Source organism: Sebastes fasciatus, chromosome 12, assembly GCF_043250625.1.
Source record: "Sebastes fasciatus isolate fSebFas1 chromosome 12, fSebFas1.pri, whole genome shotgun sequence".
Taxonomy (NCBI): domain Eukaryota; kingdom Metazoa; phylum Chordata; class Actinopteri; order Perciformes; family Sebastidae; genus Sebastes; species Sebastes fasciatus.
Window position 1 is genome coordinate 26,225,300 of NC_133806.1, and position 26,751 is coordinate 26,252,050.

The 26,751-nt window shown below is 38.7% G+C and overlaps 1 protein-coding gene across 1 annotated transcript; it reads left to right on the forward strand.

Annotated features, from left to right (window-relative positions):
- The first annotated feature begins 1,942 nt into the window (after positions 1 to 1,942).
- On the forward strand, positions 1,943 to 23,709 carry LOC141779554 (N-acetylglucosamine-1-phosphodiester alpha-N-acetylglucosaminidase-like). The gene is made up of 12 exons (XM_074654437.1): positions 1,943 to 2,115; positions 5,499 to 5,704; positions 6,035 to 6,302; positions 11,728 to 11,867; positions 13,386 to 13,494; positions 15,711 to 15,839; positions 15,947 to 16,152; positions 16,316 to 16,363; positions 17,616 to 17,744; positions 17,941 to 18,072; positions 19,295 to 19,376; positions 21,642 to 23,709. The coding sequence occupies exons 1-12, from the start codon at positions 2,033 to 2,035 to the stop codon at positions 21,877 to 21,879; spliced, it is 1,770 nt and encodes a 589-aa protein (XP_074510538.1). The 5' UTR covers positions 1,943 to 2,032; the 3' UTR covers positions 21,880 to 23,709.
- Positions 23,710 to 26,751: the final 3,042 nt, after the last annotated feature.

Here is a 26,751-nt window from a genome sequence, read left to right on the forward strand (position 1 = left end):
TTGTATAAAATAAAAGAGTAAAACCAAAGTTTAGTGGAAATGTGTTCTTTCCTGATACTGTTTATTCACAAGTCAGATAGACTTACAGTATATACAGAGGTTACAACACACAGCCACACAACAGTCAGGAGTTGATGACAGTCATGTGACCTCACTGTGTCAAGTTACTATATCAGGACAAAAATACCGGAAGATGCTTATATTTCTTTCAAAATAAAAGTAAAACGTTGAAAGAAAAATCTATGATTGAAAAAAAATCTAATATCTATGTTTCATCTCTGATTTCACTGTAGAATGCCCTTTCAGTTGTTATATATTGAATGAATTCACATGTATTTCTTTTAACCTTAAACAGAGCTGAACAGGAAGGAAAGTGCCAAAATTAAAAATAAATGAATAAATAAATAAATTGATAAATAAATAAATATGTCATTAAATATAGCAAAAATCATATAAAAAATAAATGTAGCCATTAATTAATTGATAAAATGTGACATAGATTGATATTTCTGTTTTAATTTTCTTCTTTATTTATTTATCTTTCTATTTATTCCCTTATTTATTTACCTTCTATTTATTTATGTTTTTATTTTTATGAATTTTAAAATGTATTTTTTATATATATATTTATTTATCTATTTAAATGTATTTTATATTTATTTTTAAATTTGTGTATTTGTTTGTATTTGTCTTATTTGTTTACCTTCTGTTTAATTTTCTTTTATTTATTTATGTATTTATTTTTATGAATTTTAAAATGTATTTATTTATTTTTGTATTTATTTATTTAAATATTTCATATTTATTTTTTAAATTTGTGTATTCATTTATTTATTCATGCACGATTTTCCCCATTGCATTTCACCCCTTTAGAAAAATTATGGAAAAAAATATGAAATTATCATTGCATTGTTTAACAGTAAAATAACTATTAAGTTATTAAGATGGTTATTGTAAAGTGTTACCAGTATTTGTATTTTCATAATGACTAACCAATATCTTTTCATAACCTGGCCGAAATGGGCTCATTTAAAGGCTTTGAAAAAGAAATTAGAGTTTATAATTCAAAAAAATATAGGATAATATCTACATTATATCAGTGCATAATGGAGAGGAGGGGAAATACAACATCGTATGTAAAGCTGAAATGGGAAAAAGAACTAGGTGTCCCTATTACAGAAGATGAATGGTTGCATATCTGGAGAACACAACAGTCTACAACATCTTCACGTACATGGAGAGAAGACTGTTGGAAGAAAGTAATTAGATTTTTTATAACACCCCAAATTACAAACAAATACTTGTCTGTAGCACAACCATGGCGGAGAAGATGTGGGGCCATAAATGTAGACCATTCAAATATATTTTGGCTTTGCCCTGATGTTGCACAGTTTTGGGGAAATGTTCATAAGGTTATTTGCAAAATTCTGGGCTATGATATACCCAAGTCATGTATAGTACTATATTTCGGTAATATGACTGGAAATACTGTGTTAAGAGAAGACAGATACCTGCTGAAAGTGTTGTTGGCGGCCTGTCAGAAGGCCATTACGAAGAGATGGTGTAAGGCAGAACCACCTACACAAGATGGATGGCTGAAAATTGTGAATGAAATATATGATATGGAACTGTTAACCCATAGGATAAGAACACAAGAGGAGCAATGTCGAGTGAAGTGGGAGAAATGGACAATGTTTACATGTCAACGACAAGATGAGGAAATGAACCAGTGAATATGTCATATCAATAAGAAAACTTTGTAGAGGCAGGGCAATCTACATATCCTTTCATGTTTTTTGTTTTGTTTTATTGTTCTATGTGTATGTTGTTTTTGGAAATGTAATGGAAAAACATAAAAAATAAAGTATAAAAATCAAATTGTTGATTTGGCTCAGACTGGTGGGCTTTTATTTTGTAGAGGAAGTGGAAGCTGTGTGTTATTTGTTTACGTTGGTGCTGAGTGCTAGCTGGAGGATGGTGGGACCAGCAGGAGGAGGAGAGGAAAGTTCAGCAGGATAGTCTCCCACCTCATATGGCAGCAGCGTGGCTCAAATATCCCTCTGTGTGGCTGCTGTTGTGGCTCTGCGTCCGGCTGTCCGAGACCAACAACACCCGGTAAGAACCGCCGGTTCCTCTTCTAGCTAGCCGCTAATGTTAGCCTGATAGCTGTTAGCCTGCTCGCTGTTAGCCTAGCCTGCAGACTGATACAGCCTGTCACAACTTGGTTCATTTCCTTTTAAGTGACAGTGGAGTCAGCTGGATAAAAAGGATATATTTTGGTAACATTAATGAACTTATACGCTAACACACCAAGTAGACACATTCATGCTAACCCAACTGTTGTGCAACAGCATCCAGTATTTAGTATTTCACTTTTAAGTTCTTATCAGTTGTTGAGTACAAAGTTCACACATTTGTCAGACTGACTTCAAACACGACGAGGCCTTTAGTCCCCTCTTTTCACTAAACACACAGAGAAGTAGGCCTAATTTAAATGTATTTAAATTATATAAATATAACAACTGTGACTGGTTTTATTACATCTGTCACATTGATCTGTGCAATATATACACCTCAAGTGCAACTACCTTTGTTTACATTTTATTTATTACATCTATACCTATTTTACAAGTGCAATTTCCTCTGTTTACATTACATCTATTTTTATATTTTAGTGTAACACTTCTGTTTACATTTATTTATTACATCTACTTTACCTGTTTTATTTGCTTTATAACTGTGTGTGTGTTTTACCTGTTATAAGTTTTATCTGCCTCGTTTAGTCTTGTCAAGTGTTTGTTTTAAAGCACTGACCAGAAGTGGCAATTGTAAATCTCGTTGTATTTAATACAATGACAATAAAGGTTTCTATTCTATTCTATTCTAGCTTTCAGTAAAATTTGATCTGTGTCATGAGGATTTTAACGCCACAGCAGATAACAGCTTTTAGTCACAAGACCTGTCATCACCTTTTAGTTTCATTTCTCAAGGAAACTGACAGTTTAAAAAAAGGAAACTGTGAAAATGTGGCTGCAGTTGGACACTTTGGCCACAAGATGACGCTGTTGGATCAGAGTTACTCTAACAAAGCCTGAAAGCCCAAATAATGTTTATGTATATTTATTTGCACACACATAAAACTTCATAAAATCCAGATAAAAATAAGAAATGTAACAGGAGAGGTAAATACAATACAACACACCTCCACTCAGCATAAGGAGAAAAACAAAAAAGAAAAGAAAATTAAGCTTAATAACCTAATTAAAAGCAAATACAAAAAAGACAATAAAAGCACACAAATTAAGCAGAAAAAGTAACCAATCAATAGACAACAATTCATTAAAAACAGGAAAAAAAATCAAAGATGGGAAATTTTATTCTAAGATGAGATAAAATTCTCACAGGTACTGCATTTAGCATAAAAAATATCCTCAAATCATAACATGGCAAACTGCAGCCCAACAGGCAACAACAGCTGTCAGTGTGTCAGTGTGTCAGTGTGCTGACTTGACTATGACTTGCCTCAAACTGCATGTGATTATCACAAAGTGTGCATGTCTGTAAAGGGGAGACTCGTGGGTACCCAGAGAACCCATTTTCATTCACATATCTGGAGGTCAAGGGACCCCTTTGAAAATGGCCATGACAGTTTTTCCTCGCCAAAATTTAGTGTAAATTTGGAGCGTTATTTAGCTTCATTCTCTACAAGCTAGTATGACATGGTTGGTACCGATGGATTAATTAGTTTTTTTCTAATATCATATGATGCCAGTATCTTCCCTCTAGCTTTAACACTGAGCCCACGACAACCTAAACATCGTAAATTGCGTTAATGTGTTACAGAAATTAGTTGTGTTAAAACAAATTTGCTTTAACCCGTTATTATCATGTTAAATTTGAAAGCCCTGATTTTCAAAGACTGATCAGCCTTAAAGGGACTATTTGTAACTATCAGAAATGCTTGTTAACAGCGATACCTGTGGCCTTGAAATCAACGAAAGTCAGCGTCGAGCTCGTGCTTGCTCGCCCTAAATAGACATGAACGAGCCTCGCTCAAAACAGTGAGGCGACACACGTCAGCTAAAACCACAATATCACTCTATATTTCAGCTGCTTGGCAGTAATGTTAGCTGACCAGACGAAGGTCTCTCCATGAATCACTGCTGATCCTAGTGTTGGCTTTTCCTGCCTCAGCGCAGGCTCAGGCAGCGGGGATCCTCAACGAGTTACGTTATCGCCTCCCGACCGCAGCCGGCAGCCGCAGGGAGACACCGGCACCCGGTCGGTAACGAGACGACAACTTAACACGTGGAGGAGCTCCGTCACTTCACAAGACATGGAAAACCTCTGTTGGTCTGGAGGAGCTGCAGCATTTATTTCTGCACAAACGTCCCCTGTGCATTCACTAGATATTCTCAGAGCTAAACTAACTCTTCTGCAGTGTGGAGTGAGCGAGCGTTCACGTCTAGTAGAGGTGTAGCGAGTACGCGAGAACGCGCGCTCTGTCTGAGTGAAGGTAAGCAGGCAGCGGAGACGAGGCTCCGGCCAAACGCTAGCGCGCATATGCGAACGCGCATGTGTGGCGACCCGCTACATTTATACGCTTAAAAAGTTACAAACAGTCCCTTTTAAAGGGACTGTTTGTAACTTTCAGAAATGCTTGTTAACAGCGACACATGTGGCCGTTAAGTCAACGAAAGTCAGCGTCGGGCTCGCGCTTGCTCGCTCTAAATATACCTGAACGAGCATCACTCAAAACAGTGAGGCGACACACGTCAGCTAAAACCACAATATCACTCTATATTTCACCTGCTTAGCAGTAATGTTAGCTGACCAGACCAAGGTCTCTCCATGAATCAATGCTGATCCTAGTGTTGGCTTTTCCTGCTTCAGCAAAAGCTGGTCGGTGCCGGGGCTGAAGCAGGAAGAGAAACGTTATCGTCTCTCGACTGCGCCCGCAGGGAGACACCGGCACCCGGTCGGACACGATAACGTTTCTGCCCTGTTGTGTGCCAAGTGTGTAGGTGAACTATGGTGGCATTCAGGTAATGTAAAAAACGTGAATGTTCCTATCTAGTGCCAGTGTTTAGTTTGTCCGTTCTGGGCTACTGTAGAAACATGGAGGAGCAACATGGAGGACTCCATGAAGAGGACCCGCTCCTTATGAAGATATGAAGGGCTCATTCTAAGCTAACAAAAACACAACGATTCTTATTTTCAAATGATTATACACTAATGAAAACACAGTTATGATATTATATTATATTTCTGCCAATAGACCCCCCTAAATGTTACACACTGGTCTTTTAATTGTAGCCAGACTCTCTCTGTCGTCTTATCCCAGACTGTCAAAGCAATAAGTGGAGTGGACTTTCACAAGTATACTGGTGTCACAAGTTACCGGGTGCAACTCAGAACTGAGGACAAACCAACCGACATGCATTTTCAGTTTTAGTTTATCTCTTGAACATGTTTTACTTCATTTTCTCTCCTCGTAGAGTCTCTATGGACGATGACCTCCTGCTGCCGTACGCCCACGGCCACGGCCCCTCCCACTCTCACCGGCATGTCAGAGACTGTCAGCCCGTCATTCATGGCAACATCACCTACGAGAGCCGGCCTGCCAGCAACCACAGCGGGCTGCCGGTGGCAGAGTCCACGCTGTTTGTTTCGGATGTGCCGGGAGGCTCCAGATGGGTTTACGGTCAGTGATGGAGTCACAAGTTACAGGGACATAAAATAACTTTATTGGCCAAGTGCAGGGAGTTTAAACTGATTTGATCTCTGTGCTGAATCTGGATCTTTGTTTGATGAACCTCTGGTTTATTGATCTCTCTATTTATTTATTTACTCCCTGACCTTTTATCCATTTAACCAAACTGACAGAAAAAGTGTTTACAAGAAACGATGGTGCATCGTCTGGGTTGAAAGTAGCAGAGGAGAAGTCATGTCATTAAGTGACAATGCACAACAGTAACTCAGAAGATGCTGATACAGTAGTAGAATCTATTTCATCTCATCTCGTTGTCTCCAGGTCACATGACGGTGGTCCACGACCCGCTGAGGACGGTGTCGGTACTGGAGCCGGGTGGGCCGGGCGGCTGCGAGATGAATCAGAGGGCCTCAGTGGAGGAAACAGCCAAGGCCGCCGGGTGTCTGTACGCCCAGAACGCCGGCTTCTTCAACACGACATCAGGCCAGTGTCTGGGCAACGTGGTGAGCGACGGCAGGGCGGTGCAGGACAGCGGCGGGTTGCAGAACGCACAGTTTGGCATCAGGAGGGACGGCACCCTGGTGTTCGGGTAAGAGATCCAGCTATGACACTGACAAATCTCTGACAGGGATTTTTGAAGCTCAAATAATTGGACCCCAGCTCCAACTCCAGCCATGGTCCCAAAGTTAGTCCCAAAGGGTCAGTTCACCCAGATTATAGAAAACATGTTGTCTTAGGGGCCGTATGCACCATAGTGTTTTTTCCCCAGCTGAAAACGCCAGACTCCCTTCTGTAAACGCCCAGCTTGAGAGCACTTTGGAGGTTCAGCGTTTTTTCAGCTGAGATCTCTTGGTTGCGTCTAGTTGCTATGATACGGAATATCTGCAGAAGTAAAACTGTCGGCTGAAGGAGAGGAGAGAGGACGGACCTGCCAGTCTATGTGGGTTCATGAGATTAAATTTAATTTTCAATTTACCCTCCATTGTTCTTCAGCACTTGTAGCTACATGTAGGATGTGACCGTTGGTCTTTGTGGTATTTGTCCCGCCCCTCCTGCACTGTGATTGGACGGCTGGGTAACAAGTGAAACTGATGAGCGCAGCGTTTTACCCAAAGTTGAACATTTTATAACTCGGCGACCAGAAGAAAAACGCCAAACGTGTAGCGCTCAGCGCAGAATAGACGCTCAGCACCTCGTCACGCTGCTGCTGTTTGTAGCATAACATAAATACACAGCACTCCCATTGCAAAGAATAAAAAAAAAATATGCTGGCCTCAGGATAAAAATGCTTTGGCAGACACAGCCCCTAAATTACCAAAAACTATCTGCATGATTCAATACCACTAGAGGTAAGTAAGAAAATATGTTAAAGCTTCAGTAGGCAGAATATTTTTGGCATCGATAACCTTTCAACATATTGTAATTCAAGCGTTCTGAGAGATAACTAGACTTCTCCACCTCCTCATGGCTCTGTTTTTAGGCTTTAAAGAATCTAGACTTTGACCAATCACAGGTCATTTCAGAGAGAGCGTTCCTATTGGCTGTGCTCCGGCTGGTGGGCGGTGCTTGGTATTTCCTCAAGTGATCTCAACATGGCTGCAGGGTCACAAACTTTCTCATTTTACAGCTAAACAGTACACTACAAGATGTTTCTGAGAAACATTTGAGCGCTGCCTAGTTTGACCGTTTGATCGGAGTTCGTGAGTGATTGACAGCTGCTCAGAGACGGCAAGGCTCCAGCTCGGCTCTGATTGGTTGTTTTCCTCCGTTCTGTAAAATCCTGCAGATGCCATTAGGAGCACCGGAGGACACAGAGGAACATGATTTTTTTCCCGATTACCTGTCTCATGCACTACTGTCAGGATATAGTGACCGTTTTATAAAAATTTATTTTTTTAATCATATTTGCTCCAATTAAACCCACTGCAGCTTTAATTCATTAGATCAGTAATATTCAGTGTTTTCATGGTGACAGTAGACTGATACAGTTTGGTCTAAGATGCTGACAGATCATTTTTTCTAAAAGATCATTTCACAAAGTTAGTTTACAAATATTAGGCACAAATAATTCCCAGGAATGCAAGGAGTTTTGCACAGAAACTGCCAGATAACAACATTCGGCATACCAATAGCTTTTATTTTGATAAGGCACAGGCCGCCATTCTTCATGAGAGTGTTGGAACGCGTCTGTTAAACCTTCAGAAACTACGTTTTGCATAAACTCAAACTACTTTCCTTCCTGTCTCTCTGCTTCTCTGCACCTGATCTCAAGTTTCTCAAATATCATCTCTCCTCTCGTTCAACCAAATTTGCAATTTAGTGACTTCCTGTTTGTCATGGCCCTTTGACTTATAACGTGTGGTTCAGTACAATGAAAAACAATCCACAGATAACGATATGTGTGTTCGTGGCAACATGACTTTTGCACCAGTCCAAAGATATTTACCCGCTTGCATATTGACTGATGAAACACAAGTAATTCCTCGAATCCTTCCCAAGGATAGAACTGGATGTTTCTAATGCCACTGCAAGGTCAACACTTACCCACCACGCAAACAAACACACATGCACTCACATTTATCTATAAACCATGAAAAAGTAAATTTAACTTGTTTGTTTGATACCTGAGGTCAGTAATCTCCAGATTTCTTGCATGATGCAACAGTCTGAAGCTCAAATAAGATAAAATAAACATTTATACACCTCACACAGCAAACCAAAAACTTGACACAACCAGTCATTTGTTGTCCTGAACCTGTCAGTCAGGCTAATAACAAACCTAAACCTCTCATTTAAAATAGATAATATTGCTTCATCCACATAATGCCAATGTGTAATGCAACAGCTTATTTACACCTCCTGGTAACAGTGAGCCATTCACATGTGGCGCAGGTCAGATATGATATTGTTATCTAAACCCACAGCTTGACTTTAACTCAGCAGCAGTGTCTCTTTGTGGAAAAAATGTGTTCGTTAATGTCCTTTTACGTAGAGCTCGTCACAAATAAACGGCACAACCCGCTGCAGCTTTGATCTGCTGAGATGAATCCTGTCCAGAGTCAGAAAATCTACTCAGCAGGCAAACAATCAGTTGAGTTTTCACCATACAAACAGTTAGCAGTTAGCTACTGCATCAATATCTGAGTGTGTTTTTATGGGCTTTATCAAAGAGCACGGTCCGCTGCAAAACATAAATAAGGTGATGTTTTTTATTATTAAGTAGTTATGAGAATGTATATACAGTCATATCATTTCAATTTAATAAAGAAAGAAAAAAATATGATAATAAAAATAGAAAATAAGACAAAAATAAGAATAATTTTGGTGACAGACTTCTTCAGACGCGCAAACATCTCTGAGTAAATTTTAGCTACTGACATGTGTTTGTTACAAATTGAAGAGACTCTAATTGACATTGAATTTGATAGAAAACACATGTAATAAATAATATTATAATATAATAACATGATTAATAGCTGCGCTCCATTTAGGTGTGTCAGTGTCAGGACCCTGAAACCAAAGAGTATAGAAGCAAAGACACAAAACTCTGGTGCTTTTTTAGCCCCTAGATGGCGCTGCGGTAGTGCTGCCGCCATTTTGTATTGAAAACGACCAATGAGTCTGTGTCCATGGATGTATACGGAGACGTCTAAACCAGAGGATACTTTTTTTTTAGGTAAATCAACTTCCCAGAAGGAACACTTACATATCCCTCATTTAAATTATCATGTCCTAAAAGTTGTAAAATGAACCAACATCTGAATCCAGAGTTATTTTCCTCGCCATAATGAACGTGCATCAGACCCACGGGACTGCACCGCGCTGCACGCTCATATGACATATCCGGTTCTGCCAGCTTCCTGCTATTGGCTGTAATTCATCACTTTTATTATCTTCTAATACACCCATGGGCTGTATGCTGTAAGCCTGTACCGTGGTGGATGTATTAACGTCTCTGTTCCCAAACAACCGGCTATCGGCCAGTAGCTAGTGGTGCTAGTAGCATGACATCAACAGAATTTAATGGAGTTGTAGGCTATTTACTAACACGCAGGGTAAAAGCACAGGACACAACCTCTTCTACATCCATGGTCTGTGGTCTATTGGACCCTCCTCTACATCCATGGTCTTTGGTCTATTGGACCCTCCTCTACATCCATGGTCTGTGGTCTATTGGACCCTCCTCTACATCCATGGTCTTTGGTCTATTGGACCCTCCTCTACATCCATGGTCTGTGGTCTATTGGACCCTCTTCTACATCCATGGTCTGTGGTCTATTGGACCCTCTTCTACATCCATGGTCTGTGGTCTATTGGACCCTCTTCTACATCCATGGTCTGTGGTCTATTGGACCCTCTTCTACATCCATGGTCTGTGGTCTATTGGACCCTCCTCTACATCCATGGTCTTTGGTCTATTGGACCCTCCTCTACATCCATGGTCTGTGGTCTATTGGACCCTCTTCTACATCCATGGTCTGTGGTCTATTGGACCCTCTTCTACATCCATGGTCTGTGGTCTATTGGACCCTCTTCTACATCCATGGTCTGTGGTCTATTGGACCCTCTTCTACATCCATGGTCTGTGGTCTATTGGACTCCATTTTGGATCCTTGACATGAAAAAGTTTGAGATTTCTCTCAAATTCCCGTGTGCTGGATTCTTTAAACTTCCATTTGTGTCCATCGCTCACTTTATGTTCCTCTGGGAAGCAGCCGGGCTAAAAGTTTAATAAATAAATAAGTAAGTAAGTAAATAGTTATAATAGTATGCATATTTATAATATTGTTATTGTTCAACACGGGACATTTCAGTAGAGACATTAAGTATGACAAAAGCTCTGCTGCTGGGCGCTGATGTTGCAATGGAACGAACAATTGACACTTCTTAGCAATATACGTTCTTTGCTGAAACTCTCCATGTTGGCTCGCTGACACGACTTACATGGACACTACAGTGGAGCAAAAAGCGCCGTTAGTGTTATTGGCTCCACCTGCGCTATTCCTGGTACGATGATTCATAATGGCTGCTGTGAGAAAGCTGGTTACCTTAAGTTTAGTGTCAGTTCGGGTGATAGCGAGATAAAAACTGAGCTTTCTGGAACAACCCAAAGTTGTTGAGCAAAGGTCTACGTATATGTCAGGCCAGGACACTCATTTTAACTCACTTCAGGTTGTAAACATGTCATTGATAAAACATATACATAAAATACCATCAATACCAGTTTACCAGCTAGTTTCACTATTTCACCAGATACAGACGTAGGCAAAGTTGTTGGTACTCTTCCGTTAAAGAGAGAAAAACCCACAATGGTCACTGAAATAACTTGAAACTGACAAAAGTAATAATAAATAAAAATTTACTGAAAATGAACTAATGAAAATCAGATATTGTTTTTGAATTGTGGTTCAACAGAATCATTTTAAAAAACAAACTAATGAAACTGGCCAGGATAAAATACCATCAATACCAGTTTACCAGCTAGTTTCACTATTTCACCAGATATATACTGTAGTTGTTTTGAAATAGAAACATGTTTGGCTGTGTGATCCAGCTGGTAATTTAAGGTTAGGTAATATAAGGTAAGGTGAGCTGAGTTGAGTCACCCTGAGTTGAGGTAACATTATAGTAGTAAAAATAACCAGAGAGGTTACAGAGGTCAGCGTTGTGAAACTGCACCTGTGGCATCACGCCAGCTGTCAGTTTAAACAGCTGGATTTAGGTTAAAGTTGTCAGAATGATAAACACAAAGTTGTATTTAAACTGACTGAAGGAATACAGTTTTTATTACTGTGTTTTTTTATTAGAATTTGAAGGTGATTGTCTGCTGAGTAACGGGTATTACTGTTCATTCAGTTAGCTGCTCTCTTTAAGTGGTGGACTAATATTTCTGTCCATAGAGCCACAGTGCTAGCTCATTACTGAATTGCACCGTTAGTAGTTGTAGAAACATAAAATGCTGATAAGCAATCAGAAACTGTGACGACCTGATTTCCCCCCCTCCATCCCTCCAGGTATCTGTCACAGGAAGACGTCAAGGACCAGTCCAACCCGTTCGTCCAGCTGGTCAGCGGTGTGGGGTGGCTGATAAGGAACGGCGAGATCTACATCGACCAGAGCCTGAAGGCCGAGTGTGACAAGACACAGGAGACGGGTACGTACTGTACTTTCACATTTGCAGGGTAAACAATAAAACAGCTTTCTGTCAGCCTGCAGGGTTTTTAGTCTGGAAGAGTTGACAAGTTTTCTGGCCAATTGAACACTACAAGAGCCGATCATCTTTAACAAAGAGAGGGAAAAATTAATCAGAAAAATGAAAGATGGGGTTAAAGCAGGCAAACAGTTTTTTGACCGCAGTGAAAATGTTGTTTTTGAATGGCTAAAAGGCAACAAATATGTTTTGAAGCAGAATATTACATTAGTAACAAAATATATATATATTTTTAAATAGTTTTAGATACACACTTTTGTATAAATTATCCAGTAAGTGTGTTATTGTGATTTTAGTGAGCAAATCTAATTTTGACAACCTCAGCCACCAGACTCCTTTGACAAAAACAGTAATTTTACCTCTCGGAACACGGGAGTTGCTGGTGTACCGCTGTGTCGATCGGTTAGTTTGTTTGTGGTATTGTGTGACTTTGGTATTTTAAAAGGTTAGTTAAGATTCACCAAAGTCACACAATAACACTAAATAACTAACCGATCGAGGCAGCAGTAGACCAGCAACTCTTGTGTTCTGCGAGGTAAAATTCCTGTCTTTGTCAAAGGAGTCTGGTGGCTTTGAAGTTTCTTCAAACTGGAGGCGTGCCGACAGCCATCTACTGTAGGTAATACACTCACTATGGATAAATACCTCATACAACCACACTTCAAAACATCCAAACTATCCCTTTTAAATCAAGTTGACCTACTGTTTAAGAGGTTTGTTTCAGGGCATAAGCTGCCATCCCATAAACCTGGTTTATGGAACAGCAGCTTTCCAGAGATGATGACGGTTTCACCTGAGTTTCAGTTCAACTAAGACTGATTTACAATAACTCAATCTAGACCCCCCTCCCCTTCGTTCAGGATCAGTTCACCTGACCTCAGTCCAGCAACCAGATCAGCTTCACTTCGGCAGTGGTTAAGTGTAACTTTATCTCAGAGCGCCACCTTTCCGTGTTTGCATAACACAGAAACTCGTCTGTGACCTGGCGTGACTCCATCACGCCACCAAAACACAACACTTACAGGAACCAGAGTGAAACCAAAGTTCACATTAAGTTACTTAACTGCACACGCCCTTTATTGTTACACAAATCATGTTGTCAAATAAACAAGGATGAGTTTTGCCAGATCTGATCTGCCATTGTTTACATAATGATGAAACTTGACCTCTTTTTTTTCAGCTCATGGCCGCATTATAAAACTGTGTAGAGACATCCACCCACTTCTGACAGTCAGTCAACAAACAACATTGTATCCAAGTCTAAATGAAGATTACAATGTTTACCTTTATTTTCTGTGCTAACCCTAGACTAGAGGTTTAAACTGGGATTATGTTCAGTTGATATTCCAGTAGTGCTAACCCTAGACTAACCTTCTGTTTCTATTGTGAAGTATGAAGAAAGAGCTTTACTAAAGCCGCACGTTGCAGCTGTTAATTCCAGCTTGTTTCTTGTACTTTCAGGGAATATCCGCAATTTTGTCGACGTGGTGTCAGCCAGGACGGCGGTGGGCCACGACGCCGAGGGCAAACTGATCCTGTTTCAGATCGATGGGCAGACCAAAGTAAGGGGGTAAGAAAAGTTCTCTTCTAAACATCTACTCAGCTACATGAATGAAATGGAAGTAATATTTGTCATTTACCGCCCCCAGTATGTGGAGGTAAGAGAGCAGACACGAATGTAGATGAGAGAAAACATACAATGATATATTCCATTAACATAAAGTGACTCAAGGCCTTTGAGTCAATATAAAGTGCCCCGAAGTGGGAATTAAATATACAGGGTTTCCGAGCCAAACGTAGAGACAAAAAACAAGCTGTATGCACTTTAGATTTTCTTTTATCGCAGCAGCAGTAATAACAGTAAAACTGTCTGTGAGATGAGTGAAATGTGTCCACAAAGACATTTAACCTCTTTAGCCCTGGAAGGTGTGGTTCTCCTAGACAGACATACCCAAAATAAATCAGGAATAGCTCCACAACTACCAGGTCTATATGCATGATCTTGGTCTCTGTGGATAGGTAAGACCTCAGAGAATTCATCCACAGTGTCAGTAACATTGTAACATTGAGACTGTTACTATGCCTGAGTAAACTCTGATGAACCAAAGGAAAAATTTACATTTTTATCCATGCCTAAAATGTTTTCTAGATTAGACAGTGGATAACACCATTACAGCAATGATGCCATGCACAGAGATGCCACTGAATTCATTCAGCAACTCCTTGACTACAAATGTGCAAAAACAGATATAAATAATACAAAGCACATAGATACTACAAAGGTTTAAGTCAGGATAGGACCAGGCAGACTCTCCATTTGGCCACTTTGGTTTTCTACCTCTTGAAAGGGAATCTGGCTATAAAATACTACTGATATCCACTACAGGAGGCTATGTGCACACGATGGATCCTTTGGCCATGACATTTACCCTGTGCATCATCACATTCTACCATTGTGCAACAGTATGAAATCAATAAAAAGCAACTCAATTGTGTAATTTTGACTCCAAATGGAGTAGTTTTATTATAATGATGAAATATGATCAAGTCAAACTTAGATAATAACAAATAAGATCAATAACAATGTAAATAAAATATCAAAAAAGAATCCAAAGTCATGTATGTACATTCAATATAAAAATGGTCAAAAATATTATAAAGTAAAAATACAATTTCTCGTGCGTTGATTTTGTAACTAAAATATTGAAATCATTGCCAAACAAACATTGTTTGGACAAAATACACTTGGAGTGTTGTTTTAGTCGCGTTAAGGCCTCGTCTTTTAGAAACAATTCAGAAAAAAAGACCACCACAGCATTTTATGAGGTTTTTAAAGGCAGTGTTTTAACACACAGCTCAGCCGAACCCGGTACCGGGTCTGTCGGGTAAAAGAGGTTAATTACCGCAGACAAAATATTTTCCTACGTACAAAACACAACAGCTTCCAAGAAACAGCCAGCGATAGTAACGGTGTTGTAAATATCTTTAATACATAACAAGTGTGGGACAGAGATGCTGGTGGAGGTGAAGGAGAAAAAGCCAAAGATGGAGGGTAGAGAATAAAAAACAACCGGATGGTAAAAGTGATAAATGGGGGTGCAGTAAAAGGCGTTTTAACGTCTGACGGGGTTCATTTGTGAGATGAACTAACAGGACAGTTGCCTCAACCCACTAAGATCTCCCCACCGATCGATTGTATTGATCTGACTCTCTCTCAACCCTGGAGATTAATGTGTTGCTGTTAATGATCTGGCCTTGAAAAGCACAACAAGCTGTCTGAACTTGTCCACTGCGCTCTGTACATCTCCACTCAATATCAGGCCTCCACCCGCTCAATAAAACATGTAGAAGTCAGCTCGGCCCAAACAACGAACTCCCGCTCACAGACTGACTCTCTATATCCAATGAATAACAGACTACTGTCCTAAAAATGCTAAACATGTTTCTGTAATGAAACATTAAGAATACGAAAATAAATCTGGAAATATAAAGAGAAATAAATAAATGAATAGTTACGTAAATAAAAAAAATGGAAATATGAAGAGAAGTAAATAGATGAATAAATAATTAAATTAAAAATGTGGAAATATAAAGAAAAATATTTTCATTTATTTTCCCACTTATTTTTCATTAATTTCTTTATGTATATATGGCACTCCTTTGACTCTATACAGTCTGGTCTAATCTCCAGATTTTATTATTTCGATGTTTTACATGTTGCTGGCAAACTGTGTCAAACATCTGTACAACAGCAAACAACTCTTGTTATATTGTGTCTCTGTACAGTATGAATCTGTGGGAGCTGGCTGAGTCTCTGAAGAGCTACGGAGTCATCAACGCCATCAACTTGGATGGAGGCGGGTCTTCCACCTATGTGGCTGATGGCTCATTGGCCAGCTACCCTTCTGATCACTGGTGAGCTAATTAACCCTTCATACATGAGGAACAATTTATTCTCTACCATGTATACCTAATCTGGATCTTTCATCTGATGCTCTCCAACATTCATCCTCCCCTCACAGCATTCCAGACAGCAGGTGGCGCTGTGCTCGGGCCATCTCCACCGTCTTGTGCGTTCACCAGCGGCGCTGCCAGCCAGCAGACTGCAGCGGACACGGAGACTGTGTGGACGGACGCTGTCGGTGTCAGCGGGGCTGGCAGGGCGCCGCCTGTGACTCACTGGTGTGTCAGCCGCCAGCCTGCGGCCCTCATGGTGTCTGCACCGCCAGTAAGTGTGAAGGTGGAGCTCAGCTGCAGCAGGTGGAGGAGAACCAGGATTCATTTTTATTTTATTTTACTTAAGTAAAAGATCTGAGTACTTCACCCGCTGGTTGTTGTCTCAATGTGAATCTGCACTGTTTCATGTCATCGCCGTGTCCTCTCTGTTGCAGATGGTTGTGTCTGTGATGCTGGGTGGAGAGGAAAGAACTGCAGCCAAGGTAATAACACACGCACACACACGCACACACACACACACACACACACACACACACACACACACACACACACACACTAGCCCCTAAACCTAAAGGGTCACACAAGCATTTAAAACAGCAACATTTTGCTGCAAAATCAATTAATTTATATAGAATCACTGAAATCTGCAGAAATTTAACACGAGTTCAACTTTGGCGCACAAATTTGCACCGTCGACTAGTAGCTAGTTGTTTTAAACCCGAGGGAACGGAGTAGAGGTTGACCATTAGCATTTTTTTAAGGCTGATATAATAACGGTAGTATGGAGCAGGAAATCGGTCGATATCTTCTTTACATTTGCAGCAGCCTAGTCGGCTACTTCTGCATTTTTTGCATTTAATAAATATTTTTTTAGAGAATAGAGAATGTCCTGAAGTGTGATTTGGTGGATTACATCGTTGTAATATGTTTTATTTTATTTTAGGGCTGTCAAAGTTAGCGCGATAATAGCGCAATAACGTAAATTTGTTTTAACGACAATAATTTCTCTAACGCATTAACGCAACTAGTGATTTTTAAGTTGTAGCGGGCTCAGTTTTAAAGCTAGAGTGGAGATACTCTAGAACCATGCCATCGTAGCGCGTCAAGAACGAGGTTAAATAACGCTCCAAACTTACGCTACATTTTGGTGAGGAAAATGTCTTGGCCATTTTCAAAAGGGTCCCTTGATCTCTGACTTGAAGACATGTGATATATGATATTCTAGGATATGACACCAGTATCTTCACTCTAGCTTTAAAACTGAGCCCGCTACAACCTAAAAATCAGAAGTTGCGTTAATGCGTTAAAGAAATTAGTAAAAAAAAGAAAACGAATTTGCGTTAACGCGTTATTATCGCGTTAACTTGGACAGCCCTAGAATGAACGTATCATTATTCATATTAAAAATTAGGCATGTTTGAAAAGCTGGATTTTCATCAGCGGTGTCAAAATACCATATTTTTGTTCTTTTGTTTTATTTTGTGTTGCCTCTTTTGCTAGAAGATGTATTTGTCCACACATGCTAACATACTGAATGATAACACGGTAAACATTATGCCTGCTAAACATCAACATGTTAGCATTGTCACTGTCATTGTGAGTTTGTTTACATTTGTATCCTGGTTTTTATTTGGGATGTGATGTTTACATGGAACACATAAGATACTCCAAAGACCTGATCATAACCAGGATACTAGTGCGCCTGCCACCGTTGATTTCTCCTCTTATTTACAGAGTGCCTCCCGGGTTTCTATGGTGACGGCTGCAATCAAACCTGCGTCTGTGTTAACGGCGGTTCCTGCGACGCCGTTCACGGACGCTGTGCCTGTCTCTCTGGTTTCTACGGCAACACTTGTGAACTGGGTAGATCTACGTTTTACTATAGCATGACCAGTTACACCTCGTCTCTTTAGTCAAACAAGTTTAAATTTAAATTAGCCCGTTGAAAAATTTAATAATTCATCCTCTGAATAGGGAAGGTTTTTTTGTTTATATTTAATTATAAAAAAAACGTTGCTTCACTTCCTTTTCAAATGTTAAATATGTGTCTCTGTGTTAGTGTGTCCTCTGGGTTTCTTCGGTCCATCTTGTGTTCACGAGTGTCAGTGTGACAACCAGTGTCCATGTGACCCGCAGACAGGAAACTGTAACGCCACGCTGCGAGAAGAGACCAACTACACTTTACACAGAGGTACACACACACACACACACACACACACACACACACACACACACACACACACACAGAAGTGCTTCATCCTGCAGCATCTCAACTGCTTCCTCATCCTCACTTACCCATGCAACCGCTATCTGCCCCATGTCAAGGTCCCATTCACAAAACCTATTACAGCTAGGGCTGTCACAATAACCGCAATATTGCTATACTGCGCTTTTGACAAGCCAACTGCAGGGGATTATGGAGGACAGAACCTGACAAAATTAAAAAATAAATTAATAAATGACTCGATAAATAAATCTAAATAAATTTCTATTTCTGTTTAATTAGCTTTATTAATTATCTATCATTGTATTAATTCCCTTGTTTATTTACTCTTCTGTTTAATGTCCACTTTTATTTATTTATGTATTTATTTTTATGAAATTTTTAATCTATTTCTGCATTTATATGTTATTATTGATGTACTATGTTTACATTTATTATTTATTTATTTGTATTTATTTATTTATGCATTTATTTATTGTTTAAATGTACGTATTTATTTATGTGCTCAAGCATTTATTAATTTATTTCTGCATGATTTTTCCTTTGCTTTTCACCGCCTATTGATTTCCCCAAACTTATTTATCTCTGCATTCTTTTCTTTATACATTTATTCATACAACTGTTCTCACATTTCTTTATCATTTCTGCTTCATTATCCAAATGAGGTGGTGTTGTTTTCATGTATTGCATGTGTCATGCTTTCAGTCTTAGCAATGGAACTCAGAAAGGGCAGAGCAGGAAGGAAGTAAAATTTAGCTGGCACATGGGAGAAGTTTGCTTTCTCTCAGAAATCTCCTTAGGTTTTTTGTCATTTAAAAAGCAACAATATACCTAATAATACCCTAACAATAAAGATTATTTATATAGCACAAAAATTCAGAATAAATAAAGTAATTTGCGAAACAAAGGCAATAATATCGCATATCGCACTGTTGAGCCAATCATTATCACCGCAGGGGAAGTCCTTTCACCTCGACAGCCCTAGTAGCCCATATTTACACGTGTTGTGTTTACAAACCGCAAGCGACAACTGTTACATATTAAACTTTTAAAGCAAAAAACTGTCTATTGCCACTTTAAGTGTAAGAGGAAAATATAGACTAAGATTTAACTCTTGATAACTTGATAACAGTGACTTATTTACCCAGCTCTCTTCTTCTCCTCCTCCCTCTTCTTCTTCTCTCCACAGCTGGACATTGTCTTGCCAAACAGATGTTTACATTGTGGAGACGTGATGAAGAAGCTCACAAAGAGCAGCCTCATCTGACAGAGTAAGTGTCAAAGATCGAGTCACGTGACCTCTCACCCTTTCACCTCTGCTGTCCATCTTTCATGTCTGTTCACCTCAAGAAACAGGTTACAGTTTTGCTATGTTAGCATGTTTTAGCTCTTAGACACGTATTCCTGAGCGAGAAAAGGAAAACAGAGCTGACAAGAAAGAGTATAAAGGTTTATTTCTTGTGTCTTTAGTATTTTCTTGGTAGTTGGCAGATACACAGAGTCTGTGAGCTGAGGTGTGAAATCGTCCCATCTGGCAGCCAAATGTTGGTCAGTTTATCTTCCAGCCTCTGACACACACACTGTTAGTCTGTTTTCTGTCAGTGTGGCTTCAAGTTAAACCCACCAATTCATTTATAAAAACACGTTGAAAAATATGTCAAATGCTTTGAGGCTAATTTTAAACAGATGTTTTTACAAGATGATGAGAAATCACAAACAGCAGTGCTACATTTCACAGTTTGACGTGAGATATTCAACGAGGAATAATCACGTCTATAAACACAACAGTTCTGTCTTCTGCTCTGATCAATGAGTCCAGCTAAATAATGGCTTCTTGTCTCTCCTCTACATGTAAACAAGGCCGACGCTCTGAGGACGGGGCGCATTCATTAGCCTCCTTAGCTTTCACATGCAAGTTAGGAATTGTTAGCTGTTGCTATGGTTTCTGGGAAGTGCTTTGTGAAAGGGGTACTCTGGTCACAGATGGACTGTTTTTTTTTTTTTTTAAACCCTTATTTGACCAAAAGAGGGAAACATTTTAATTTAAACCAGTCCCTGGCAGTCTTAGAGATGAGACAACAGAGGGTTAAAGTTGGGGTAGGCAGTTTTCTGGAAGGGGAGGGACACAAGAAATCTGAAAATACAGCCCTCCTCCTGCAGCTCTCCTCTCTGTCTGAAGCATAGACTGTATATAAGAAGTGGACGTAGTCACTGTGACGTCACCCATTGGTTTGTGGACTACGGTTTTGAAGCCATGAGTTTGGCATTTTGGCCGTCGCCATCATGGTTTTTTGGAACCAGAAATGAGCCTATTTGGCTTCATTTTTCAGACCCAAAGGGTGCCACTTGGTCCTAAGGCAGGGTCCATTTGAGCACGGGCATATGCACACACTTCATACAGTAACCTGTACGAGTACTAGTGATTAATTTCAAACATCATACCGATCGTGATTGTGATCCCGATGCTGTTATAAAGCGGCAGTTCTATGAGAATTACCGTCCTGTTTTCTTTGCAAACTTGTGGGTCTAGCCAGCTGCATAGCCATAGCCGGGAGCCAAGGCTAAACTATTAGTAACATTTTCTCTCCAGCTCTGAAATGCTCCGTCGATATTGTACAACTCTCTTTTTGATAAGACCATCTTCCTTTGTTTGGGTTGCTTTTAGGGCTGTCAGAGTTAGTGTTAACATTAAGTTAGTTAATAACACGTCAACGCAAATTCGTTTTGACTAAACTATCTATAAAAAGTTTATTATTGCACACATAATAACATTTTATATTAATAATATTTTATATTAAGTATTTGTTAATGAATACTAAATGATTTGTAAACCTTTAAGAAATAATTGTTAAAACATCTATAAACATCATATAGATAGAGGCCAGAAAGCAATTATTAACCATTGACAAAGTGTTAACTATCGATCTAAATAATGTTTAAAGATGGTTTACAAACAATTTCTTTAAGGTTTACAAATTATTTCTTTAAGGTTTACAAATTATTTCATAATCATTAACAAATACTTAATATAGTATATCAAATTATATAATGCGTGCAAGAATAAACTGTTAAATTAACAAATTATAGCATTACTAATAATTAGTAAACATTATTAATTATCGTTTCATTATTTGTTACAGTAGAATAACTATTAATTAAGTTTAATTAACTACCATTTATAAATTATGGTTATTATAAAGTTTTACCAATGCTTTTCTTTGCCACATATGATGAATATATTTCACTATATTCTGACATTTGATACTAATGATTAAGATGAATTAATTTAATTAAATTATGATTAAATACATTTTTAATTGCAGCACTAAGTTGAGACATATTCACACTGTAAGGAAAATCAGCTTACTGCCATTACAGTTAGATGTACAATAACCTGCATACTTAATAACTTGATATTTTTCCCTTAACATTATCTGAGTTTCAGTACTGATACACCTGACGTAAAACTCTTTGCTTTATTTGACGTCCTCCATGTTTTTAATGGAATCAGTCTAACCTTGTCTGTCTCTCCTCAGGCGTACCTGGTTGCTGATCACCGTCACCCTGGCCTCTCTGCTGTCAGCCAGCCTGCTGCTTCACCTCGTACGGGCATGTCGCGGCTCAGTGGCAGCTCGCTTCCTTGACCGCAGAGACTACTCCTCCGTCCCGCTGACCGATATCAACGGAGCTGACTCCAGGAGGATTGGGAAATCCGGTTTCGACTCGGACTCTCAGGATGATATCTGGTCTCCGTCCGGCTCGGGGAGGTCGTAGCTGTCAGGAGGACGTAGAGTGATGACGCTCTGCTATTGGACAAATAGAAACAACTGAAACGCAGTGTTCCTCTGCTTAATTTAATCTTCTAATTTTGTCAAAATTTCCAACGACAATCTCGCTGAAATGAGAAGGAAGTGCACGTTTGTTACATCCTTTGTCACTCTGCTGACATCAAACTGTATCTGGCAGCTGGTCCGCTCTCATTTTTTTGTTTACAGCCGAGGCTTTTTAATCTGATGATGAAAGAAAAGAGGTCAAAGCTTTATCGGGAATCTGCACGTCTCAATCCCAGCTCCAGGTAGGATGAGCTTTTCATCTTGTTGCCATTGAAACTTTGAAACCAGGGGCCTGGATCACAAAGCGAGATTTAGTGTGTTGTCCAGCTATCTTTAAGCTTAACTCAGGTGTTTCTGGTATCACAAAGCTGGTTAATCACCATCATTATTCCCACAGGAACCTCATACAACAGTGTTGTATTTCTCCATAGTCAGTGTATTACCCACAGTAGATGGAGTTTGGAGAAACAGACAGGAGTACCAGCACGGGAGCAAAGCAATGTACTGATGTAGACGGGGGCATCTATGTAGGATGGAACCTGGCAAAATCAAAAATAAATTAATAAATTACTCGATAAATAAATAAATATGTCATTAAATGTTGCAAAAATAATATTAAAAATAAATGAAGTAATTTATTAATTGATCAAATGTGACGCAAAAACAAATAAATAAATAAAAAATTAATAAAAATAATTACATAAATGAATCAAAGGGAAAATTAAACAGACGAGTGAATAAATATCAATTTATGTCACATTTTTATCAATTAATGGCTGTATTTATTTTTTATATTATTTTTGCTGCATTTAATGACGTATTTATTTATTTATCGAGTCAGTTATTTATTTACTCATTAAATTTTTATTTTGGCAGGTTCCGTCCTCCATAGGCAGCAGCAAAACGTTATCCCTTAGCCTTTATTGATGCTCTCTTCAAAGCCACTTTGGTGTTTCGGATTCACCAAAGTCACACATTAACACATCCAAACTAACCGATCAAGGCATCGTGGCTTTGAAGAGAGCATAGATAACAGCTTCAGTTCCGCGTCAGAAAGGGGACAGCGAGGTAAAAAGGTGAAAATATTCTAAATAAAGCGTACACTTAAACTGATATTGATATATTTACTATTAAACTTTATTTGGATATTAATCCTTTGACAGCTTCTTATTTTATTCTAGTTGTGTGCCACTGATTGGCCTCGCTAATGATCTCATCTCTAGTCATATCGAGTGCTTGTACGCGCTTGTAGCTCGATTGGTAACCAGCTTCATGATCCCAGTTCTCCAGGATCACCGGTGTTATGCTCTGTTTAGAGAGCCGGACGAACTTGAACTTCAGGCTCCTGGTATGATGACGTCTTCACCTTGTTGCCACGTAAACAGATGAACTTTGAACTCCTACCATGACATTCAAAACAAACAGTTACTGAGGTTTTTTATCAGACAGTTTCTTATCAACTCGAGGATTTTTAGATGTTTGGTCAGAATGCACTGAGTTCCATCTGAATGTAAAATAACTATGAGGTTAATGTGCACATTCATATCAGATTAAAAAAAAATAAAGCACAATTTTCTTCAAGATGACACAAATATTTGCTCAGTTTAAACTTTGTATGTTATCCAGATTTCTTACTGCTCGCTGTAAAACATTCTTTATAATGTCATTTGTAAATGTCACCAAATTCCTGATATGTACTTAACGGGTTATTTTTGCCTGTTTTAAACATATAAATAAATATAAATATCAGGACTCAGTTTGACCACTACAAGATGAATCTGTGTCTGATGTGTTTTTGCATTCACACGTGTCAGAGCTCACTAACTCTGATTTTTAGAGATTTGAGATTTTAGTTGATCATGCAAGAGGGCGTCCAATTTAATACATTACATAGGCACTTTCAGGGGAATTTAAAATGTAAAAGCTTGCTTTTCTACCTTTAGATCCTTGGCTAACTTAGCATGTCAGCATGCTTGCAGGTATCATGTTAACATATTAGCATTTAGCTAATGGTACTTATGACAAACAAAAGCACTAGCATGGTAGCACATCGATACTATTGTTAGCAAAACATGCTTGACCTTGGAAACAGTAAAAAGAAATGAAAGAAACTTAACTGAATGTCTAATAATTAGGGCTGTCGATTGATTAAAATATTTAATCATGATTAATCACATATTTTTTATCTGTTTCAAATGTAACTTAAAGGGAGTTTTGTCAAGTATTTAATACTCTTATCAACATGAGAGTGGGCAAATATGCTCAATTCATAACAGGGCAAACTGCAGCCCAGCAGACAACAACAGCTGTCAGTGTGTCAGTGTGCTGACTTGACTATGACTTGCCCCAAACTGCATGTGATTATCATAAAGTGGGCATGTCTGTAAAGGGGAGACTCGTCGGTACCCATAGAACCCATTTTCATTCACATATCTTGAGGTCAGAGGTCAAGGGACCCCTTTGAAAATGGCCATGACAGTTTTTGCTCGCCAAAATGAAACGTGAGTTTGGAGCGTTATTTAACCTCCTTCATGACAAGCTAAAATCACGACTTTCTGCAGGACTGTAAACAAATATACCAAAAACAGAGAACAAAACATTTTTGCCGCAGATCTAATCTTCTGAGTAAATCCATCAGTGATCCTGTTTGTACTGATCGTGTGTGAGCTTAAATAAGAGAACCAGTGAACTGTTTAGATGTTTGAGAACTCATCATTCTGCCTGGTTCTGTTTTTTTGTTTTGACTTCACGTTTCTGCCAAATAAAAGAACAGGGCCATGCAGAATGATGATGATTTGGCAGAAATGTGAAGTCACAACAAAAGTGAGTGTGTCCAGTTTATCTATAACATCCTGTCTGTCTTCTTCTCTGGTGTTTACATGAACAAACAGTTGAAAGAGCCTCTATTTTATCAGTTTTACATACATGTAAAAAAAAAAGTGGTTGTGTTTGAATTGCAATTTACGGCAACTGAAAAGTGACGCCGAGGGGTCTGACAAAGCTTCAGTATATGACCAGTTGGAATGAGAACATATATGTATATACAGTATATATGTATATACACAGAGGTGTAAGTAGTTGTAAAACAGTAGTAAAAGTAAAGGTCGACAAAAGAAGAAATACATAAAAGAATAAAATACAATGATTCAAACTATTTTTACCAGTAGAGTTAACAGAGAAAATAGTTTTTAGACCATCATGTAAACAAAAACTGCTGAATGAATTAAACATGGAAAAATATTTAACATGTATAAAAACTTTTAGAAAAGTTTTTGGGGTGGAGTATTTCTAGAAGGATACATAATACTTTCTCTGAACACAGGTTGTGTGTTGCAGGGTTTTTCGTCAGCTTGCATTTCATATGTAGGAGGAAGTGATCTCATCCTGCAAACATCAGCTCTCTGGATGAAACTGTGAAGCAGATTGTAGGTGACACACTAACGGCGACTGATGCAGAGAATGTTTCCTGACAGGTTTTTGTCGTACAGATGTCTGTCGGTGTTTCAGAGAAGAATATCTGACCTGATTCTTCAGCTGCTGCTGGAACGACTCTCACATATCTGAGCTGCAGGGAAAACCAGTCTGAATGCATCACTGTGTGTGTTTACATGTCTGTTGCACCACACACAGGAGTGTTTTCAAGCCTGGAGGTTTGTTTTGAAGCTCGCCAACATCTTTGTTAGTGGGTCCCTTGACCTTTGACCTCCAGATATGTGAATGAAAATGGGTTCTATGGGTACCCACGAGTCTCCCCTTTACAGACATGCTCACTTTATTATAATCACATGCGGTTTGGGGCAAGTCATAGTCAAGTCAGCACACTGACACACTGACAGCTGTTGTTCTCATTGATTCTTGTACTTTCTGAGGCTTTTTTCATCAAGCTGCCTGCTGCCCAAACAATCATCAGCATTTCTGCTTTATTTGAACCTTGTTTATACCAATTAAGAACGTCCCTCACTGATAAAGCACATGTGGTCATACTGAGTGAAACCAATAAGAATGGAAATTAGAAAAATGCTAATTAATTTAGAAAGGCGTGTTAATACCAGTCATAAGAACATTTAATGGCTTCTGTGCATTTAAATCCATAATTATAATAATACATACAGTATAAACAACCACAACTGGAAATAATAATAATAATAAGAAACTTTATTTATAGAGCACTTTACAAGAGATGTAGCTCAAACTGCTTCACAATAAAAAAAATATGCAACACATTTAAACAAGGGCAAACAATAAAAAACAATCTGAGCCTGTCAGCGGCAAAAGTAGGGGGTTAGGTGGGAAAATTCTTGCTCTCCTAAAATCACATACATGGACGTATTTTAAGAGTATGCACAAATAACCAATGGTGGCGAATCCTAAAAACATCTGTATTTAACCCTAAATGAAATCCTGTCTTATTGTGTGGAGATCGCCTGAAACTAACTGTTCAATTAAATAGAATGTAAACATTTAAAGAACAGCGGTCACTGTGGAACTCTGCATGAGTCAGATAAAATGGAACTGTTTCCACAATGTTTATGTTTGATGTCATATTTTAGTCAATATAAGATTGAAAATATCATGCTGTATATAAAAAAAAAAGAATATTCATAAAAAAAAAACTGGTGATGAACCAACTTTCCTGCACTTTATTAATTAATTCAAACAGCATAGCACCATCTAACCTAATGTTAAAAACAAAAAAGCCAGTAAGACCTTTAAGTGATTAAATGAAATATGATGCATGTAACTGGTATGTTATTATTATTTTTTATCTTTTTTCTTATTGTTTATGTATGTTAATACTAATGTATATGAACAT